This window comes from Salminus brasiliensis, chromosome 2 (assembly GCF_030463535.1).
Source record: "Salminus brasiliensis chromosome 2, fSalBra1.hap2, whole genome shotgun sequence".
In the NCBI taxonomy this organism is placed as follows: Eukaryota; Metazoa; Chordata; class Actinopteri; order Characiformes; family Bryconidae; genus Salminus; species Salminus brasiliensis.
In genome coordinates this window covers 44,132,246-44,150,567 of record NC_132879.1, presented here as the reverse complement: position 1 = coordinate 44,150,567, position 18,322 = coordinate 44,132,246, and the positions used below count along the sequence as shown (strand labels likewise).

The 18,322-nt window shown below is 41.0% G+C and overlaps 2 protein-coding genes across 4 annotated transcripts; both read right to left on the bottom strand.

The window, feature by feature from the left end:
- Positions 1 to 2,093: 2,093 nt before the first annotated feature.
- On the bottom strand, positions 2,094 to 4,419 carry LOC140549702 (extracellular matrix protein 2). Its single transcript, XM_072673451.1, has 4 exons — positions 4,353 to 4,419; positions 3,557 to 4,252; positions 3,292 to 3,367; positions 2,094 to 3,195 (listed from the first exon to the last, which is right to left on the bottom strand). Exons 1-4 carry the CDS (start codon positions 4,417 to 4,419, stop codon positions 2,094 to 2,096), a joined length of 1,941 nt encoding a protein of 646 aa, XP_072529552.1.
- Positions 4,420 to 7,331: 2,912 nt separating this feature from the next.
- Positions 7,332 to 17,964, bottom strand: recql (RecQ helicase-like). Of its 3 annotated transcripts, XM_072672883.1 has the most exons (16): positions 17,618 to 17,964; positions 16,864 to 16,938; positions 16,052 to 16,270; positions 15,728 to 15,907; positions 15,013 to 15,119; positions 14,495 to 14,693; positions 14,056 to 14,222; positions 13,843 to 13,918; positions 13,555 to 13,703; positions 12,583 to 12,700; positions 12,287 to 12,425; positions 11,411 to 11,502; positions 11,081 to 11,297; positions 10,692 to 10,848; positions 8,547 to 8,707; positions 8,116 to 8,202 (listed from the first exon to the last, which is right to left on the bottom strand). In XM_072672883.1, exons 2-15 carry the CDS (start codon positions 16,883 to 16,885, stop codon positions 8,570 to 8,572), a joined length of 1,980 nt encoding a protein of 659 aa, XP_072528984.1. In that variant the 5' UTR covers positions 16,886 to 16,938; positions 17,618 to 17,964; the 3' UTR covers positions 8,116 to 8,202; positions 8,547 to 8,569. The 3 variants fall into 3 exon arrangements, with proteins under 3 accessions (XP_072528981.1, XP_072528982.1, XP_072528984.1); XM_072672880.1 differs by lacking the exon at positions 8,547 to 8,707 and having other exon boundaries at positions 7,332 to 8,202; XM_072672881.1 differs by lacking the exons at positions 8,547 to 8,707; positions 15,728 to 15,907; positions 16,052 to 16,270; positions 16,864 to 16,938; positions 17,618 to 17,964 and adding an exon at positions 15,489 to 15,594 and having other exon boundaries at positions 7,332 to 8,202.
- Positions 17,965 to 18,322: the final 358 nt, after the last annotated feature.

Sequence of the window (18,322 nt, the reverse complement as noted above, 5' to 3'; positions counted from 1 at the left end):
TATCATATAGAAATAGAAACCACTTTAAAATAATAAACGGGTAATAATTTCCATACTCTTCCGCCATCTAGTGGTGAATTTCTGCAATCGCTCTATGACCTATGTTAAAGCCTTAATTTACACAATTGTTTTGCCTTATTAATGTGTCTGTTTTATTATTGTTATTTATTTGTTCTGAATGAATTATAAAATACTTAAGTTTTTCCAGCCTGTACTCCAGCTTGTAAAGCTTTTCACCCTCCGTGCAGAGCTGTGTAAAACACGTGTTTTTTACGTGCTGCTCGTCATTTGTAGGCCAGCCTGCCCAGATTTGGAGAAGGGTTCTCGATGTTCTAATGAATACATGTTTCTCTCTAATTGATAATTCATTTTACAATTTGCAATAATTGTCCAGAATTCTATCAAGGAAGTCTGTAGCACCAAGGTCTGATTACAGGACAATGATATTTCCATACTGCTGCGCTTTACTGAACGGTCTCAAGGGTTAAAGCAACATTTTATAACACTCACCTCTCAACTCTGCCAGATCCTCAGTAATGTGCTTTCCTTCACTTTTATACCCTGCAGTGATGACTGGAAGCCAAGCACACATTTCTTCCAAGCTTTTACCCAGAAAAATAAAGGGAGTAATTTTGAGAAAAGGGACGTTTCCAATACTGATAATGAGAAACAGATTCGCTAGTGCTAATCGTTATCAAATGCTGAACTTTTTATGAAACGGTTCTGGCAAAAAAATGGCATTTTCATAATACACTTACATGAGCCTTCACTGATTTGTTAATAAATTGTCTACATTGTTGGGAAATAATAATAATAACCAGATAAGACATGTGGGATAGGAAAGTACACATTTATTTGCATAATTAACTGATGCTAACAATATTAGCATAGTTTATGAAACACTTTGCCTTTTAAGAGACCTTATACTCAGTCCTGTTAGAGAAACTAGTGTTCTATGTGCTATGTGGCAAAGTCCATGGCTGTGTCCCAACTGTGTACTACACAATAATACTAAAAGACTATAAATATACTAAAAAACATGTATCTCCATTTTTGTCAGTTTAAATCTTTCTCCACAATTGGAATCGTGTAGCTGCTTTGTACACTGTGTAAATATTGTACAAATTTGTGTGTAGATGAATGCACCAATAGAAATGCTCTAAATGACTTCCATTCAAATTTAGGAACATTTGTGCCTTCTCCTGTAAAGTCACTATTTTGGAGATCCATGTTTTTCATTGGACAGCGATGATATAAAAATCTTAATCTTAGTGTGGATTTATCATAAGGCATTGCTATGCCAACACATGTCACTGCAAGTTCTTCAGCTGCTGTTGCCACTGCACTTGCATCATTATCTGCCATTTGTTTTCTGAATAATTATTCCAGATGTGAGTAGCTTTCCGTTTCACATTGTATTGTGGAATAATAGTAAGAATGAATCTTGGATATTTAGGTATACTCAAATTTGACTGTTCTCTGTATCACATACATCATACTCAAAAACTAGTTAGTATTAGTAATTAGTGCATAATTGGAACACACCCAGTGCCACATGAGTTACTGTAGCAAAGGATCTTGGGTAACGGAATGTTTCCAGGGTTGTAAACTCCAAGTGCTCCTTGTGTTAATGGCAGTAGGGCAACCACATTCTGGATACACTATGGACTACAATGGAGGCTGCACACCATCACACATGCAGTACCTCTATATCCTGGCAGACAATGCATGTAAGTGGCTATGGTTCACTGAAAGACACATCCAGTGTTGAAAGAAATACTGCACTGAATTTATAGCAGATCACTGAATTGTGCCTTTTAATTTAAGCGGTCTGCAGCCATCTGCTTTACAGCAGTTTAGTGATTTTCCCTGATTCAACACATCCACTTCAACTCACGGTTGCCTTTTAATTGACTAATTGGCTCAGGTGTGTTAGAATGGGGAAACCACAGAAATGTGAAGGCTAGGGGTACTCCAGGACAAGAATAGAGATCCACTGCAATAGTCAGTTCAGTTCCCATAAAAGCAAGACAAGCATGAGTACACCCCACACTATCGGGTGCTGGCTTTAAAAGGCTTCAAAACTAGAGGCTTCAGTAGAAGTGCACCACCTGGAAGCCTCTTAGGCAGCTGAAAACTAGGCTATCTAGACTCCCCAGGTCCACCAGGTTGTTCTCCAGCTGCACCCTCACCAGCCGACTGATGGGTGTCTTGCCATGTCTTGCCCAGCAGAAAGCATCACGTGGGATCGTTTGAATCTTGTTATGGGTGAGTGAAATGGAGACCAGCCAGGTGGGGAGCTGCCGCGGGACCTGCCGTAGTGCGTTATGACTCAGATCCAGCTGGTGAAGCAGCTGAAGCATCCAAAAGGCTCCGGGCTCCACCTTGGAGATTTTGTTGCGGGCCAAGCCCAGGTGCTCCAGGTGGGGCAGGGAGAAGAACGCAGTCTTACTGACACTGGAGATGGAGTTACCCTCCAGGTTGAGGGTCTTTAGGGAGCGTGGGAGGTGGCGAGGAACATGCTTCAGGAAGTTCCCTTCTAGATTGAGACTCTCCAGGCGGGTGGCATTGATTAACGCTGCTTTGCCGAGGCCTTTATTGGTCAGCCTGTTGGCACTGAGGTCCAGCACCTGGAGCTCTGCCTTTTCTTGGAATGCTCCACCCTTAAAACGCTGGATGAGGTTGCCACGGAGGTACAGCTCCTGCAAGCTGACAGGGAGGTGCAGGGGAACCGAGGTCAGCTGGTTGTATGAAAGGCTGAGAGTGCGCAGGCTACCCAGTGGGGACAGAACTCCAGCAGGGATGTTGGATGACCCGCTTCCAAGACTGTTGTTGCTCAGGCTGAGGATCAGCAGACCCGGGCAGCGGCTCCATGCCGCCTCCGACATCACCTTCACTTTGTTCCCATCCATACGGAGCTCCTCTAGGGTGGCAGGAAGGTCTGTTGGAATGCTCTGGAGCAGGTTCCGCTCCAAGTAGAGCCTCTTCAGTGCCTGAATGCCCTCAAAGGCTCCTTCAATGGAGCTGTCCGTGAGGCGGTTGTTGCTGAGCACCAAAAACTCTACGGAGAGGTACTCGGAAAGAAGGTCTAGTGGGATGCTTCCAATGTGGTTGTTCATGAGCAGAATATAGCGTGAATTGTATGGAATGCCATAGGGAATCTTATCCAGCTCTTTGTCTGAACACTGCACCACCCTGCCAAAACAAGACAACACAGAGACCTGTTCAAATCAGATTTGCACAAGTTATCTACATAGATATACTGTTTATAATGTTCTTTTTAATACACACCTTCCATAGCATGCACAGTCTGGTGGGCAGTAGTGATCTTTAAAATAAGGAAAATATGGAGCAGTGGTCACTTCATCTTTTTCATGTTTTGTTTTTTTCTCATTTTGCTTTTTTGTCAGAGGTTTTGGGGTTTTTTTCTCCTTTGATTTGTGTTTCTTAACCAGCTTGTTCTCCTTGATTTTGGCTGCAGGGTTGTGTTTAATATTTGCTTCTGAAATGTCAGGCCGTGGTTTGCGTCTGTTGGGAAGGCTTATGGCAGTAGGACCAGCCTTTGCTGCCATTGCAGGGGAAGCAAATTCCTCTTTCTTCGCAGGGTGTAGCCTGGAGTTACCGTTCTCGTTCTTAGCCACTGAAGAGTTAGCATTTGTGCTGGTCCCCTTGGTCAACAGGGTGGACACATTTGTCACAAGCAAGTGGCCAGCCTCAGTGACCGGGAGTGATGTAGTTTCCTCCTTTTTTCCACGGCTAATCTGTATAATAGCTGGGGGACTTTGCACCACAGTGGACAATATTGGCCGTACAGTTGAATTGACATACTGAGAGGGCAAGGGAGTTTCAGCAGTGTTAGGCTGATTGAGAATCTGATGGACTGTTGGTGTGGTTTCAGATGGATATTCATTGTCCTTTTCAACATGTGGATGTCTCTCTGCATCTGAATTTGTCTTCCTTGTTCGTGTCTCCTGTACCTCCACATGGCTCACCTTTTCTTGATGGCTTTGCTCCTCTGTAGTTACCTTTCTGTCTCCTTTTTTAAAAGTTCTGTGTTCTTCCCCTTCCGTGCTGTTACTGTGTAAAGTGTCGGCCTCCTCTTCCTCCATTATTGTCACATTCACCTGAGTTCCAGGCTCGTCTGTCCATTTCGGTTCTTTTTCTTGCACTGCAGATGGCAAACTGGGCTGACTCCAATCAGTCCAAAATTCTACCTCCACAGACCCATTCTGAAGCACTGAAACATTTAGACCTGTAAGAGAACATTGACACTCAATTAAGCTTCAAGACATATGGATTAGCCGAATCTGGGGTTACATGTTTGAGTCCTCCAAATTCCTTTCAATACTTACTTGGCTGAAGCACCAATGTATCAGCGGCCCAAGCAAAGATCCAAAACAGCAAAATCACTGCTCTCATTTTTTCATTGGCAGGGCTAAAAAGAAAAGACAGCAGTCCACATAAACAGGCAAGAAGTTTGGCAGTCCAAAAAGATGTGTTTCCAGGACCTCTCAAGCACCGTGACGATCAGTCAAGCCTCTCAACATCGAAAGAACCCATGTTAACTGTAGAATTATCAAAATGGCATTAAAATGAAGCTCCACAAACTCAATGGAATTCAAACATTTCTCACCCCAAGGCCAAACTCATCCCGCATCCGAGATGGCTAATTAATTCAAGAATTCAGAGTCTGTGTCAGTGAAACGTGTCTAAAGAACAGGGCTTACCTGAGGTGTGTGAACTGTCCTTAAACAGTTAGATCTGCCCTCTATCTCTGTTCCATAGGTGTAAAGGACATGCCGGCCTTCTCTGCTACACACTCACCACCTACACTGCTGACTGAGTCCTAAAAAGATTCGCAGGGTAACCCAAGCCTACATATACCCTCTCTTAGACACACAAAGGCCAATGGCCCAGTGACATCCACATAGAAACTCTACACTCACCAACACAAGCAGAGACATTACGCTCTGCTTCTCTCCTTTGTAATGGCTTCTTAAAGTCCCTTATCATTATGGGAATTTTCTCACACACACACACCACCCTCTGAAGAATCTTGAAGATCAATAGGAGAGAAGAAGACTTTACAGAGAGGTCGAAGGTCGTGCATTGAGGTCACTGCTGTTTACCATTCCTCTGCAGCTTGTAGTGCCTACCTTCTGGCACCGGAGTGGAAAGTGGTTTCTGAATGTGTCCTGTTCCCATTTGAATTCTAATGTGACCTTTGACCTTAATGTAAGACACTGATCTCTCTTAAAGCAGCACTCACAGTGGACATTTGGTCCCCTGGGCGAAAGTGTCACGGAACAACAAGCACATCTCATGCTTTGTGTAAACCCTGGGATGAAACTGACAGATGACTGATAAGTTGCTGATTGATAGATCAGGGCTCGGATAACTGGTATGTGCTCTTCTACTAACCTTTCAGAAGAACATGTCCGAGCTTGGCCAATGTCTGTATTTAAAATACACAATGTTCAAATGTATTCAGCCACACCTCCTAGTTAGTGAATTCCGCTACTTTAGGATACACGCATTGCTGACAGATTCAATTGTACACCTACAGCTTGTATGATCTTAACAGAAAAGCACCCCAATAAAACAGGGCAAGTTGAAGCCGCTGCACATGAGCCTACAGCGGAGGTGGGGAACCGAGGGCCAGAGTCCAGGACAGTTTGGTGACTCCCCTGCTCTATCACACTGACTAAACCTGCCAATTAAAAAGGGAGTTGAATCAGGTGTGCTTGAGCAGGAAAACCTCCAAACTGGAGTTCCCCACTCCTGGCCTAAAGGGATATAAAGTTCCCCAGCATTTTGGGAGCAGCGAAATTGCGTTTTATGGATTGATTGAGCAAAATCAATCACATTTGGAATGAGCTGGAGTGTGGTTTGTGATCCAGAGCCAGTAGTTTGTTGCTGTGGCTGATTGCAATCAAATCTCACTGCTACGTTCCAACACCTAGCGTAAACTTTTGCCAGATGGGAAGTTGGGTTGTTACTGCTTAATATGCTTGATTTTAGAAGAAATGCTTAGTGAGTCAGTATCTGAAACCATATAGGGAGTCAACTGGATATTTTGCATACCGTAAAGGAAGCCTACATGCCAAATGACATTACATATAAACATTATAAATTAGTACTTATAAAACTACATATAAAACTTATGTTAAAAGACAGTCTACTTTGCATTCTTGCGGATCACTTGTCAAAATAACCTCTAATTAAATTTGGTCCTGTCCTTTTCTGAACCACCTACTTATAGCATTCAGCAATCTTAGATCAGCTAAGGTATTTGGGCTAGAAAATGCAGTAAGACAGATCTCCAGGAGGTAGGCTGGTGACCAATGTAAACATTATGTATATACATTCGAGGCACGAACCTCACAAGACCTCTGAAGGCATTCTGTGGTATCTGGCACCAAGACGTTAGCAGCAGACCCTTAAAGTCCTGTACATTTTATTTTGCCATGAGCATCAGTACACATTAGGTGCCTGCATGAGCCCTGTAGTCTTTTTCCCAGTTATCCTTTCCTTTAATATTTTTTGGTAGGTACTGTGCACTGCATACCAGGAGAAACCCCAGCAAGACCTGCCTGATGTTTTGGAGCTGCTCTGGTCCAGTTGTCCAGCCATCACAATGTGTGACTGATCACATTCTGCCTAATATTTCCACCCCTTGACAGATGCCACAGACAGATTCCCCTGTCAGAGGTGCTAATGTTATCACTGATCGATGTACATTGTTGCATCCTTTGACAAACCTATGCTAATTTAGGAACATAACTTGAATTTCATCACTGGCACAAGTGGACATTGTGAAACTAGTTTTTGACTGTAGAGCAGTTTCTGGTCTTTGATGTCCTTGCAGTCAATGGTGGTTAATTGATCTGTTGACTACACTACAATAGTCACCTTCTGTCAAACCAGTGATTGCAAAACGCAAGGCCTAAACTGCACTTAGGGTCAGCGTTAACACTTCTATTGTACAGGTTTAGCATTAGCAGGGACTGTGTGAATGAATGGCTGTGTTACTAAACAGTTACTGCCTTATTTTTTTTTGCAATATTTAACATAGTGGTTGGTTGGTGTTACTGTTCACATACAGACCTGACAGTACATTTGCTATTTAAAGAGACAAGAAAACAATAAAACAAAGGCTGAAGTTGTAGCAAGACAGTGGTATCTTATGTCAAGGTTTGTAATACAACTCTGAACACTGCGTACAAATAAAGGTTAAATGTGCTGAAATGTTGCAAATTAACAACAAGTAAATTTAGTTAGTAAAATTAGTAATTTTCCAGAAACTCTTGATTCAAAAATCAGACTGGCCCTTCCAAACATCCAATCAAAAGTTTATTGCTGATACCAACTTGTGGCCCCCAGGCTTTAAATATTGACAGCATAAACAACAATAATTCCTGACAAATCACAAATGAAGCCATTATAAAAACATAAAACAGCCTCTCAAACAGTGCATGGAAATTTCAAAAACAACTGGCAGTTAACTTTTCATTTTATATAAAAACTAAGAAAAATGTTCCTCAGGAATTGAATAATACAAGGTCATCTCTGAATGAGTTTTCTTCTCATACTGACACGTGTCCATAAATTTCTGGCACTTTTGGCTATTGTTGTACTTGACGGGAGACGCAGGCTTCTTAATGGCTCTCTTATACAGGTCAACATGCCTGAACTAGAGTTCTGCAAGTGTTCATGTGAAATGTAATTTATTTGTCTTAACTGTTTGTTGTAATAAACACGGAGGTCACTCAGCTCTTCAATGGCTGTGGCAGAAATAATGGAGGCCTCGGATGGACAGTTGGTCAGACCCGATTTTGAATGTCCAGTTTTAGAAATGTGGCTTGAAGCTGGTGAGGCGATTTGCTTTCGTCTTCTTTTGGGCGACACCGATTTGCATTTGAGGTTAATTTTAACATCTTCGTTATTATGAGCTTTTCCTTCATTTCCAACAGCACAGTTCTGCTTTTGACTACTGACCTCTACATCAACCTCAATTACTGGAGGCTGAATATTTTCAGGTGTTTGTATAGGGGTACTGTCCACTTGGTTTTGGGAAAGCCTTCTCTCCTGGTTCTGTTGGTCCTTGTTGATCTTGATCAGTTTGATATTTCTGTATGGGTCACTGTTATCATTTAAGGTAGCGATTGCTCCTTCTGGCAACTCAGCAGCTGACTGGTCATCCTGAGGAAACAGAAACAAAATGAGACATGACATCTAACAATGGCGTAGAGTGAAGAGGCAGCAGATTACAGCTCCATAACAGGGTTAGTGGCCCATGCATTGTGTTAGACATGTAATGTTAGACTGAAATGTGAATGCCCTATGGTGAGCAAAACCATAACTCATGCTAACCAGAACAATACCAGCATAAACAATGTAATGGGAGTGCTTATAGCCAGGATGTAGTACAAGCAGATGCACTGTGAAAAGGAGCAATAGATATGGGACAAGCAGGACAAAAAAGGGGTTGGTACACATATATACTACATGCTAATTAAAAAAAATGCATAGTAAGGGAACTGTACTTTTGGTCTCTTTTCCTCATGGGCTAGAGAACAGTGTCTTTCTTGTCTTTCTTGACTTTCTTGGCCACAGGGCTTTTCCCAGAATTCTCGGCAGGTCTTTTCCCTTCTTTTGGTTTTACCTTGGCACTACTCCTATCTCCACTGCCTTCTGAATCTCTCACCTGTGGGCAGCACAAGAGTTTCTTTTTCAACCAAACGGTTCTGGACAGAACCATGAAGGTGGGCACTATGTGCTGCAGAAAGACAGTGGATATTAAAGCCATTATGTCAACATTCATGACAGCCTTAAATTGTATTAACTGAAACTGTGAAGACATGTAGGGGAAGCAACCAATATCTAACGCACGCAGCAAAATTTGTTTTCCAAACACAGATTAAGGCCAAACTTGGACAAAAACACATTCTGAAAGAAAACCTCTACAACACACAGTAGAACAGTGTAACAGAGTAATACAGTGCAGAAATAGACTTAATACATGTTTGGAAATGGGTCCAGGGAGTCTAAATTATGGAACAGTTTTTAGGTCTACTCCTCAGAGTTATATTGACAGTATGTCCTACAATTGTCATACCACCAAACCCTGGTCAGTGTCATCATGACACAGGACAGAATCTAGTCAAAGCTGATATTTCACAGGCCTCCATGTGCAGCCATATAAGAAAAACAACAACAACAACAACAATAATAATAATAATAATACTACAAAAATACAAATCTTTTAGCATTGAGGCCAGTGTTAAACGATCACAGGATCACCATTATAACAGAATTATGGATATTCACAAATCAACTGATATATAATCAAATAAGACCAATTCAAACACAGCTCAACACAACTTACATAAAATGGTTCCTCCATTCCTCCACCTTTTAGTTTTAGAATTATTCAACCCCTTCATGAAAAGTGTTTTTAGTAATTAGTAGAGCACCCTAGAGGACCTGCTGCAAACATGATGCATAGCCAGACACCAGCTTCTGGGAGCGTTCCTAAGGAATCTTAGCCCGTTCCTTGCGGGCATTAGCTTCCAGTTCACTAATATTCTTGGACTTGCATGCTCCAAAGAATTTCAATTGGGTTCAAGTCAGGCAACTGTAATGACCACTTCCAGGACTTCCAGGACTTCTTCTGAAACCCAGCCTTGGTGGACCTGGAGGTATGCAGGAGATATTTGTCCAGTTGGAAAGTCCAATGATGACCAAGCACACCTGATGCAACTAATAAAGCCCTTTATTTGCAAATAGGTGCTTTTATGGGGTCTTCTTGCCATTTCAAAATGATATCTTTTGTGTTGAATTTGGAGAAAGCACTTGTGTTGAGTTATTTCAATTATTTTGTTATTTTGATCTGTTTATTTGCACATTTTGCTAATAAACTCATTTGCAGTGGGGGCTTTAATAATTTCAGTTGCAAGTTTAAATCAAAGTCACTCAAAACATTCCATACCAAACATCTGAGGTACCACAAACTCTCGCCTTGTATGAACATCCAAGTAGACACAATCCCTTAAAACCGGCAAGAACAAGCTGCATCCTACCAAAAAAAATCTGCTTTGCCAATGAGTAGGAGTCTTCAAGAACTCACGGGGCCATGTTCTTTAAGTGTTCTTCACACTTGCACATCTCATTTACAATAATGGACCTTAAAAGAATCCACACATTCATGGTTCTTTTGGCAACCCAAAAGAGGTTCTTCAAAGGTAATGTAACGAAAAACCTTCCTTGCGTTTCTGGAAATGCAGGACTGCAATTTTTTGCCATTTAGCCTTCAGTACCCCTTTCTGCACAAGATTTTGGTGAAAGAAACAAGACTAAGCAAACTATGGTTAGTACATAGAATGATGTGGGTCTGGGTGCTTCTAGGTATGTAGAACATGTGGGAGAATATTAGAGACATTAGTTGACAGTCATCCTAAAACATAATTCCTTCAATTAGGAGGAGTGGTTCAATTAGTATCCAATTTTCCTTTAAAGTTCACATTAAAATCATAGGTATATATAGAAGGAAAATGTCAAGACATTACCAATCTGTAACTTGTAATGAGAAATGCAAAGTTCCACTTTAAGGACTTCAAAAGTCCTGGTAATGTCACAATGTCAGAAGCCAAAAGAAAAGGGGGGGAAAAAACATATAAATATATATTTACACTTGAAGCAGATCCTGACTGTCTCCCTGGACTGGGTGTAGGGACTTTCCTCTTCATCTTCATAGTGACAGAGTGGCTTTCATTCTTAAGCAGAGCAGCCTTGCGTCCTGCCTTAAGGTAGAAGTACGTTGTGTACGGGGTGAAGCTGAAGTCTTCGCTTTTGAAGGAAATAGGATTAAAACCATATTTAACCAGTGGAACTATTTTTCATAAATGTTTAACTATATGATAAACCATATGTCCAAACATATCCAGAAACCCTATCTAATGTTAGGTGCGGCCCAGGAATGACACACACAAACACACTGTCATATACACTGTCATATAGCATAAGGTAAAAAAGATTAAAATGTCTCATTAACTCATGATCTCAAGACTGGCAAAAGTACCTGAAATAGCCATGCAGTAAGAGATGGACAATGATAGACTCCACCTCCTGGCGTGACAGGACTGTAGTCTTGATCATTTTGCGGAGCTTGGCATTCCCTTTCCCCATCCAGGTATCGCACACCTTGAGAGGAGTCATTTTCTCATCTACAGAACCAGCCAGCTCCACAAGCTTTACCACTTCACTTGCATGCTTGGTGATATCCATGGTAACATAGTCTAGAATGGATGAATAAACTGGTTAAAGTGCTGTGAAACCGGAGAGCACAAATTCAAAGAGATTTAAAATAATGTGGGCAGGAAAAATACATAAAACAAAAACAATTCTTCACCATTGCCATGTCGACAAACATCACACATCTGGTTGCAATCATCATCTTCCCAAACTTCATCAAAATGAACTGCCATCATGGCACGACGGCACCTGTAATGTAACAAAAGCATGTTATTATGCTTTTGTACAAATTGAATACACATTAAATACAATTAATACACATTAAATGATGTGTATTACGGAAACACTTGTACCATGCCAGAGCACGATTGTGCCCCCTTCCAACATCACCGCAGGCCTGTGCTCAAGTTAGGCTTAGCATTCCAGGCCCAAGCATGCTTATATCATTATAATGTGGCTTTTTGTGTTAAGACAAAGTGTCGCTAACAGATCTGATTTATGTGCCCGATGTAGACTTCACATAAAATGACAGCGACCAATCCAAAGATATTAAACTGAAAGAGACCCTGGATATACCTGTGTGTTGGAAGATCTTTGATAATGCATTCTGAATGATCAAAAAGAGTTTCTTACAAAAATGAGTGAGGCTGTTGTAAATTAGCCTACATGCGCAGTCCAGATCGAGCAGATGATGCAGAATTTGTTTACTTCGTGATTTTGGACATGCTGATACACAGCCTTTTCATATGCCTTATAGATTTACTGATTATGCAAGACAGTGATGTCAATTCTGTTAATCATGCTGCTCGTACAAGAAGATTTTTACGAATGCATTGACGAGTCACTGATGTCATGTTCGAGTTCCGTGCTTGGGCATGGTTAGGGAGAGGGAAGCGTTCTCTGGCATGATACAGATCACCTAACGTGGATACATCCTTAAAATTAAGCAATCACGCTTGGTCTGCTGTACAAATGTAATTTATTTATCATTCAGTAGGTGAGAGCGTAAGTTTCACATTCATTTAATAATTACCTGTCCACATTCTGACAGTAGGCCACCATGTTCTGAAGCTTCTGCTGGCCAGTATTCTCCATCACAACCATGGTACTTAACCTAAAAATATCCATAAACCCGTAGAAAACAATGCAGTCGGCTGGACGGTCATCCCTCCCTTAAAAACAAATCAAAATGTTCACTTGGGTCATGGCATAGGATGGCACTTGCAAAACTTTTAGACATCAATAACTATATAATATAACAAACTGTCAAATTGCTTTAATATCAGGGACAAGGATTTCCAAGTCTCCAGCAGCTTGCTGGCAGCCTACCTGCACGCCCACTCTCTTGATAGTAGTTCTCTATGGACTTGCTGATGGTGTGGTGGATTACAAATCGCACATCTGCTTTGTCGATTCCCATTCCAAATGCCACAGTTGCAACAACTACCTGAAAAGACATATACAGTGTCAAGGTAAACCAGACAGAATTCTATCAGCAAGAATACTAAAAGAATTATATATATATATATATAGCAAGTTATTTCTCAATTCATGTATTGCTGTCAGCTGGCACTTCTCAGCCCCATGTGATATTCCACATGTTTGTATGTGTATTCTGCTATAATAACCATGTCTGAGCCAGTCAGCATTTCTGTACTCAAGATTAGTGTAAATGCCCTTCGGGGGCTAGGCAGAGCCCACTTGGGGTGAATCAGAGGTAAACTGAGTGGAAAACACCCAAAATTCTGCAGTAGTGCGATCGTCAGCACAAATGGCCTTGCAGGTGTTAGCACTCTTTTTAAAAAACAAAGTCTTAAGAACGACGGATATAAGCGAATACAAAAGTGACAAGATTAAGGGGTAAGGGGCTTCCCATAGTACTATAAGCGGACCCAACCGTGAAATATTACGATAAAAAAATATGCGTGGGGGTAGCCACAGCTAGATAAGGACAGTATATAAGGCCCAAGAGGAGCCCCACTTTTTAGACTGCTTTGGGAGAGTGCTGGCTGTCTCAGGCTAACGCATTACATGTAGTGCCTTAGTCTTCACCTATTTTGTATACTTCATACAGAAATAAAGGTTGCACTCTGCCTTTCTATTGACTACGGAGCTGGATTCTTTTATGCACCATTTCTAAATGCTTATTAGCTGATTGGGGGATTTATAGAGAAAAAGAGCCGACACCATCTTTACACTTACAGGGACATATCATTTTGTAAAGAGAATAGAAAATGATGGTCATCTTTTTCCTTTAAGAAAACATTGAAGATCGCAGCCCATATTCATCCAGCTTTTTACCTGGATCTTTTTGCTAGACCACTGATGATGAACCATGGTCTTGTCTCTGGGCTCCATGTTTGCATGGTATGGCTGCGCCAGGATGCCCTTCTGCCGCAGGTCTGTGGACACTACCTCTGCATCTTTCTGGGAGAACACATACACAATTCCTACACAAAAAGAGGAAAACACATTTGAATAATAACAACAACAAATGGTCAGAGGGTTGTAAAACATATTTAAGTCTCCAAGTCTTTTTTACTTGGATACAAATTCCATGTCATTTCTATCACATCCATCACAACGTACCTGACTGGTCCTTGTATCTTCCCTTGATTAGTGCTGCAATGTCTTTGGTGGAGTCTTCACTACTTTTAATTCGAACCTGCAATAAATAAATACATTTTTAAAAAAGTATGACTTGTTTGTTAAGCCTTTTCTTTTCCTATGCTGATCACCAACGGTCCTTAGCCTATTACAACTCAAGCACCCATAAAGTGAAAAGAGACCAAGGGTACTTACCTCATAGTAGAGGTTATGTCTGTTGAATGGTGCTGTAAGTGTGACTGGATCCGGAACACACAAAATCTTTTGGCAGTCCTTCAGAATATTGCTTGTTGCTGTGGCAGTCAGCCCAACCAGTGGGACCTTGGGGAACTGACGCTTTAGAATGCCCAGAAGCTTGTAGTCTGTTTAAAATTAAAAGCAGTCTATATGCATGGGTTTTGAAAAGAATAAAGAAATCAAAGTGGTAGGTATACGGTCAACAACACTTTCATGTCACGACTGCCAATCCCTGGTGTAAACTGACCTTAATTTTGAAAATATATATATATATATATATATATATATATATATATATATATATATATATATATATATATATATATATATATATATATATATATATATTTGAAAATATATATTTTGAAATTTTAAACCTTGTGGTTCAAAGTCTTACCTGGTCTGAAGTCATGACCCCACTGACTGCAGCAGTGAACCTCATCCACAGCAATGCGCTCCAGCAGACCCATATTATAAGCCTTCTCTAGTTTAGACATCAGTAGTTTACTCTTGGCAATCTTCTCTGGGGTCACATACAGTAGTTTGAAAGGACTATTTTTATCAGTCATGCCTGCCATAACATATTTTGAATCCTCCTAAATTAGCCAAAGAGAAAAACGTGAATTTAAACAATTTCACATCCAGCAAGTTTTCTTGAACAATCCTTTGAGATAGGGCTGCACAATACTGGAAATATTCTATATATTATATAATGGATATTGCAATATTTTTTTTCCTGCAATATTAACTAATACAGAAATTTTCACCAGGAGTTACCAAAAGTATTATTTTTTTATCTATCTCTTCGCATCAAGCTGCAAAACAGTTTGCCTAACACGTCCTGCAGTGTGACTATTGTGCATGCCCACATTGTGATGTCTTCATTAGGTCTTTAGTGTTCAGTATAGGTCCTACCTTTGAGCTAGAAGCATTGAGAGTAACAGCAGAAACGCCAATGGACTTCAAATACATGAGTTGATCCTCCATCAGGGACACCAGTGGGGCAATAACCAAGGTAAAACCTGTCAGACATGCAAATAAGAATGGTTTGGTACTTTGGCAGTTTGGTTAAGTGACTTTCTTAATGACTGCATTGTACTGAAAGAAAGAAAGAAAAAAAGGTCATTTTCACATAGTGAGGTTTATTGATTATATTAATATGGGTTGAAGAGAACCAGATCACTCACTTCTTATAAAGACATTCTAGTGGTTTCCCAGGGAAATATGACCCTTCTTCACTTTTAATATAAATGTAGCCAAAGAATAAATCAACAGATTGTATTCATAAACAAATCAAAAAGAAGTTTAAAAGGCTTGCAAAAATGCAATGCAACTTTTAAATATATATTATATTTTAGCATAGTACATGTGTTATAGATTAAATTACCCACCAGATGGAGACATTTTCTCTAGCCTGAAGCTCAGTCACACTTTGGGGCTGTGTACCTGCCACTCCTGACCAGGAGAAGGATCATGTTTTGGCGATTCTTGGGGAATGTCTTACATTTCTGTGCTGCTTTAAAGGTTGCAAACCTGTGACCATTCCCAGTATGTAGTCTGACACTTTTTAAAGGTGAAAGGTGCTTGACAGAGAGAACATGACAGTGTGTTTGTGTTATATTGGGCATACCCTTAGAACAGACAGCTGGTAGCTGGTAACATAAACTCTTGCCACGACCAGTAGGCATGACCAAGAAGAGGTCTTTCCCGGACATGCTAAGGTTGATGGCTGCTCGCTGAAGTGGCCGGAATTTGGAGAGCTTGAAGATGTTTTCCAGTTTCTCCTGAACATCCTTTGACCATGAGAAATCTATAATTGGTTAGAATTTGTGTTAGCGACCTCTGAATTAAATACTTTACAGAGGTGATTAGCAGTATATATATGTTTTAAAGATGCCTATATGTTCCCCATGTTAGTGAGAATTTCTACTTTCCTTGGTTACGAGCCACTAACCTGACTCTTCATAGTGCTGCAAGTCCTTCTTGCTGAAGGCAGGCTTGGAGGGTTTTCCAGATCCTGAGGGCTCAGAGGAGTCGCAAGAACCATCAAGAATTTTCAGCAGTTTGTTCTTCCTAGAGGTTAGAGAGGCCTGCTTCTCCAGGAGCTCAGAAATCTGCAGCTCCAGCACCTCCAACTCGGCGTCGATCGAGTCCAGCTCTGCTCGTGCCTCCTCTGCCACAGAGATAGACAGTCAGATGGTTATGCAGCACTACTTAGTGGAGTAGCACCTTTACTTCACAATCTGAAACCACATTGCTAACAATGATTCACCCTTTCATACTCAACCTATGAATTCAATGTACAAAATGAACTGCTTCTGGAAATACTCTCTGAAAGAATAATCAGATAAATTCAATGACTGTGGATCAGTTGCTTAGTAATACCAGCATGTGTGATCCCCACAGTGTTAAATTTTCCTATGACTATAAATGGCTTATAATAATGCAACTGCTTGCTTGATTTAGATGTTGCGTACATGTTTACTTCTCATTCTCATAAACCTAATAAATAGCAACGTAACCACAAGTGCAGATACAATGTAAACCAAATTCTAAAAGTAAACGTAGATCAGCCTTTACACACAAAAGTAAGAAGGCAGCTGCGTCTGCCACCTTTAGCTTTCTAATGACCTACGCTTCACAGGGACTACATTAACCATGGAGAGAACACCAGTGTGTTTACATACCGGACTCATGGGATCAGCATTGTAGTACAGGTGTGTCTCTTAAACACACCATTTGCTCTGCACCACCAAGTACACTAACCTTTATCACTGATGCTAGCCATTTCAGCAGCTGGATGCTCCTTGTAGAAGTGAAGGGTATGCTTTTCAGATCATTCTGGGATGGAAGATCAGTGGGATTAGACTCAACCTCAACAAACATCACACTAAAGGTTTTGCTGCATGACTCTTAATTTACACTAGACTATCACGTTACTATCAAGTTACCTAGAGAATCAATGCAGCTAAACACATTAGAAATTTCTATTGTCTTCTTATTTGCACTAAAACTTTACAAATGTGTGTTAGCTAGCTAACTAGCTAAATTACTAGGAGCTGAACTGTAGCACTGCGTACTGATTGGTTAGACTGGAGCAAGTGTCTCGGACTCCAAGGCAGCAAAGGCTGTAGCTAAAGCTAATGCTAACCATCGTTAGTTTAGTCAACTTTATGGCTGTAGAGCAAATTAATTTATTTAGCTCTGGACAGCCACCATGCAACTACTAGCTAACTAAGGGCAGTGAGTGACAATTCTTCGCATTTTAATAAACGTATTAAAAAGTGACAACACGTTTAGCCAGCTAGCAGAAGCGGTGGTCACTCAGCACTTAGCACGCTGGACTAACGTAGCTAGCGGTACTTCCCCGAGCTAGCGCGAGTTTCATTTTTTTTACCCAATTTCAAGATTTCCACAGGTAAAGGGCTAGCTATGATGTTACTGCACACTGTGCACTAATATACACGTCCTTATGTCATGTAGCTAGCGCTAGCTAGAAATATCAGGATACTGTGCTCACCCTTCCTGCTCGGTCACGGAGCCTCTCTCTCTGGGCTCTTGTTTGCGGGAGTCTCGGAGTGGTTGCCCCGAGCGACGGTGCTCAGCTGATGAATCCGCAGTACCGGCTCTTTCACCCTGAAGCTGCTCTCATCCTCTCCACCTCCCTACACCACAAACCCCACCACGCTGCACTTTACAGAGCTAGCTATGAGCATCTTGCAGCACAGAACTGCACACTTTATTAGGGAAACGAAGCAATGTAGCGTCAACCTGTCCTAACTGCACAACGTGCAAATCCGTTAACCAGTCTGTAAAGTAAATGATAGACGTTAAGGTCTAGTAAACGTGTTAATGTTCACTTTCTGTTTTCAGAACAGAGCCGTCTTTCAAAATAAAAGTCCAACACGTTAAAGAACAAATCCGGATTTCTCTGTCTGACACCAATAACTGGGATTAAGGTGTAGATTTTTAACATTTCAAATTTCAGTAGCTAGATGTTTAGTAGATTTCGAAATAATCTAGATATTATTTCTCAGTTAAATCCCTTTTCAGGTTTCATTTAGTTCTGTTGACTCCTGAACTGCTTAACTGTTCCTCACGTTTGGGATTGAACTTGGGGATTTAGCATTTCATTCAGACAAAAAGATCTCCAAAAACAGAAGAATAGCACATGACAGCTTAACTCAGCTGTGATGATCCACGGTGGTAGTTCAGTTGATAGTAC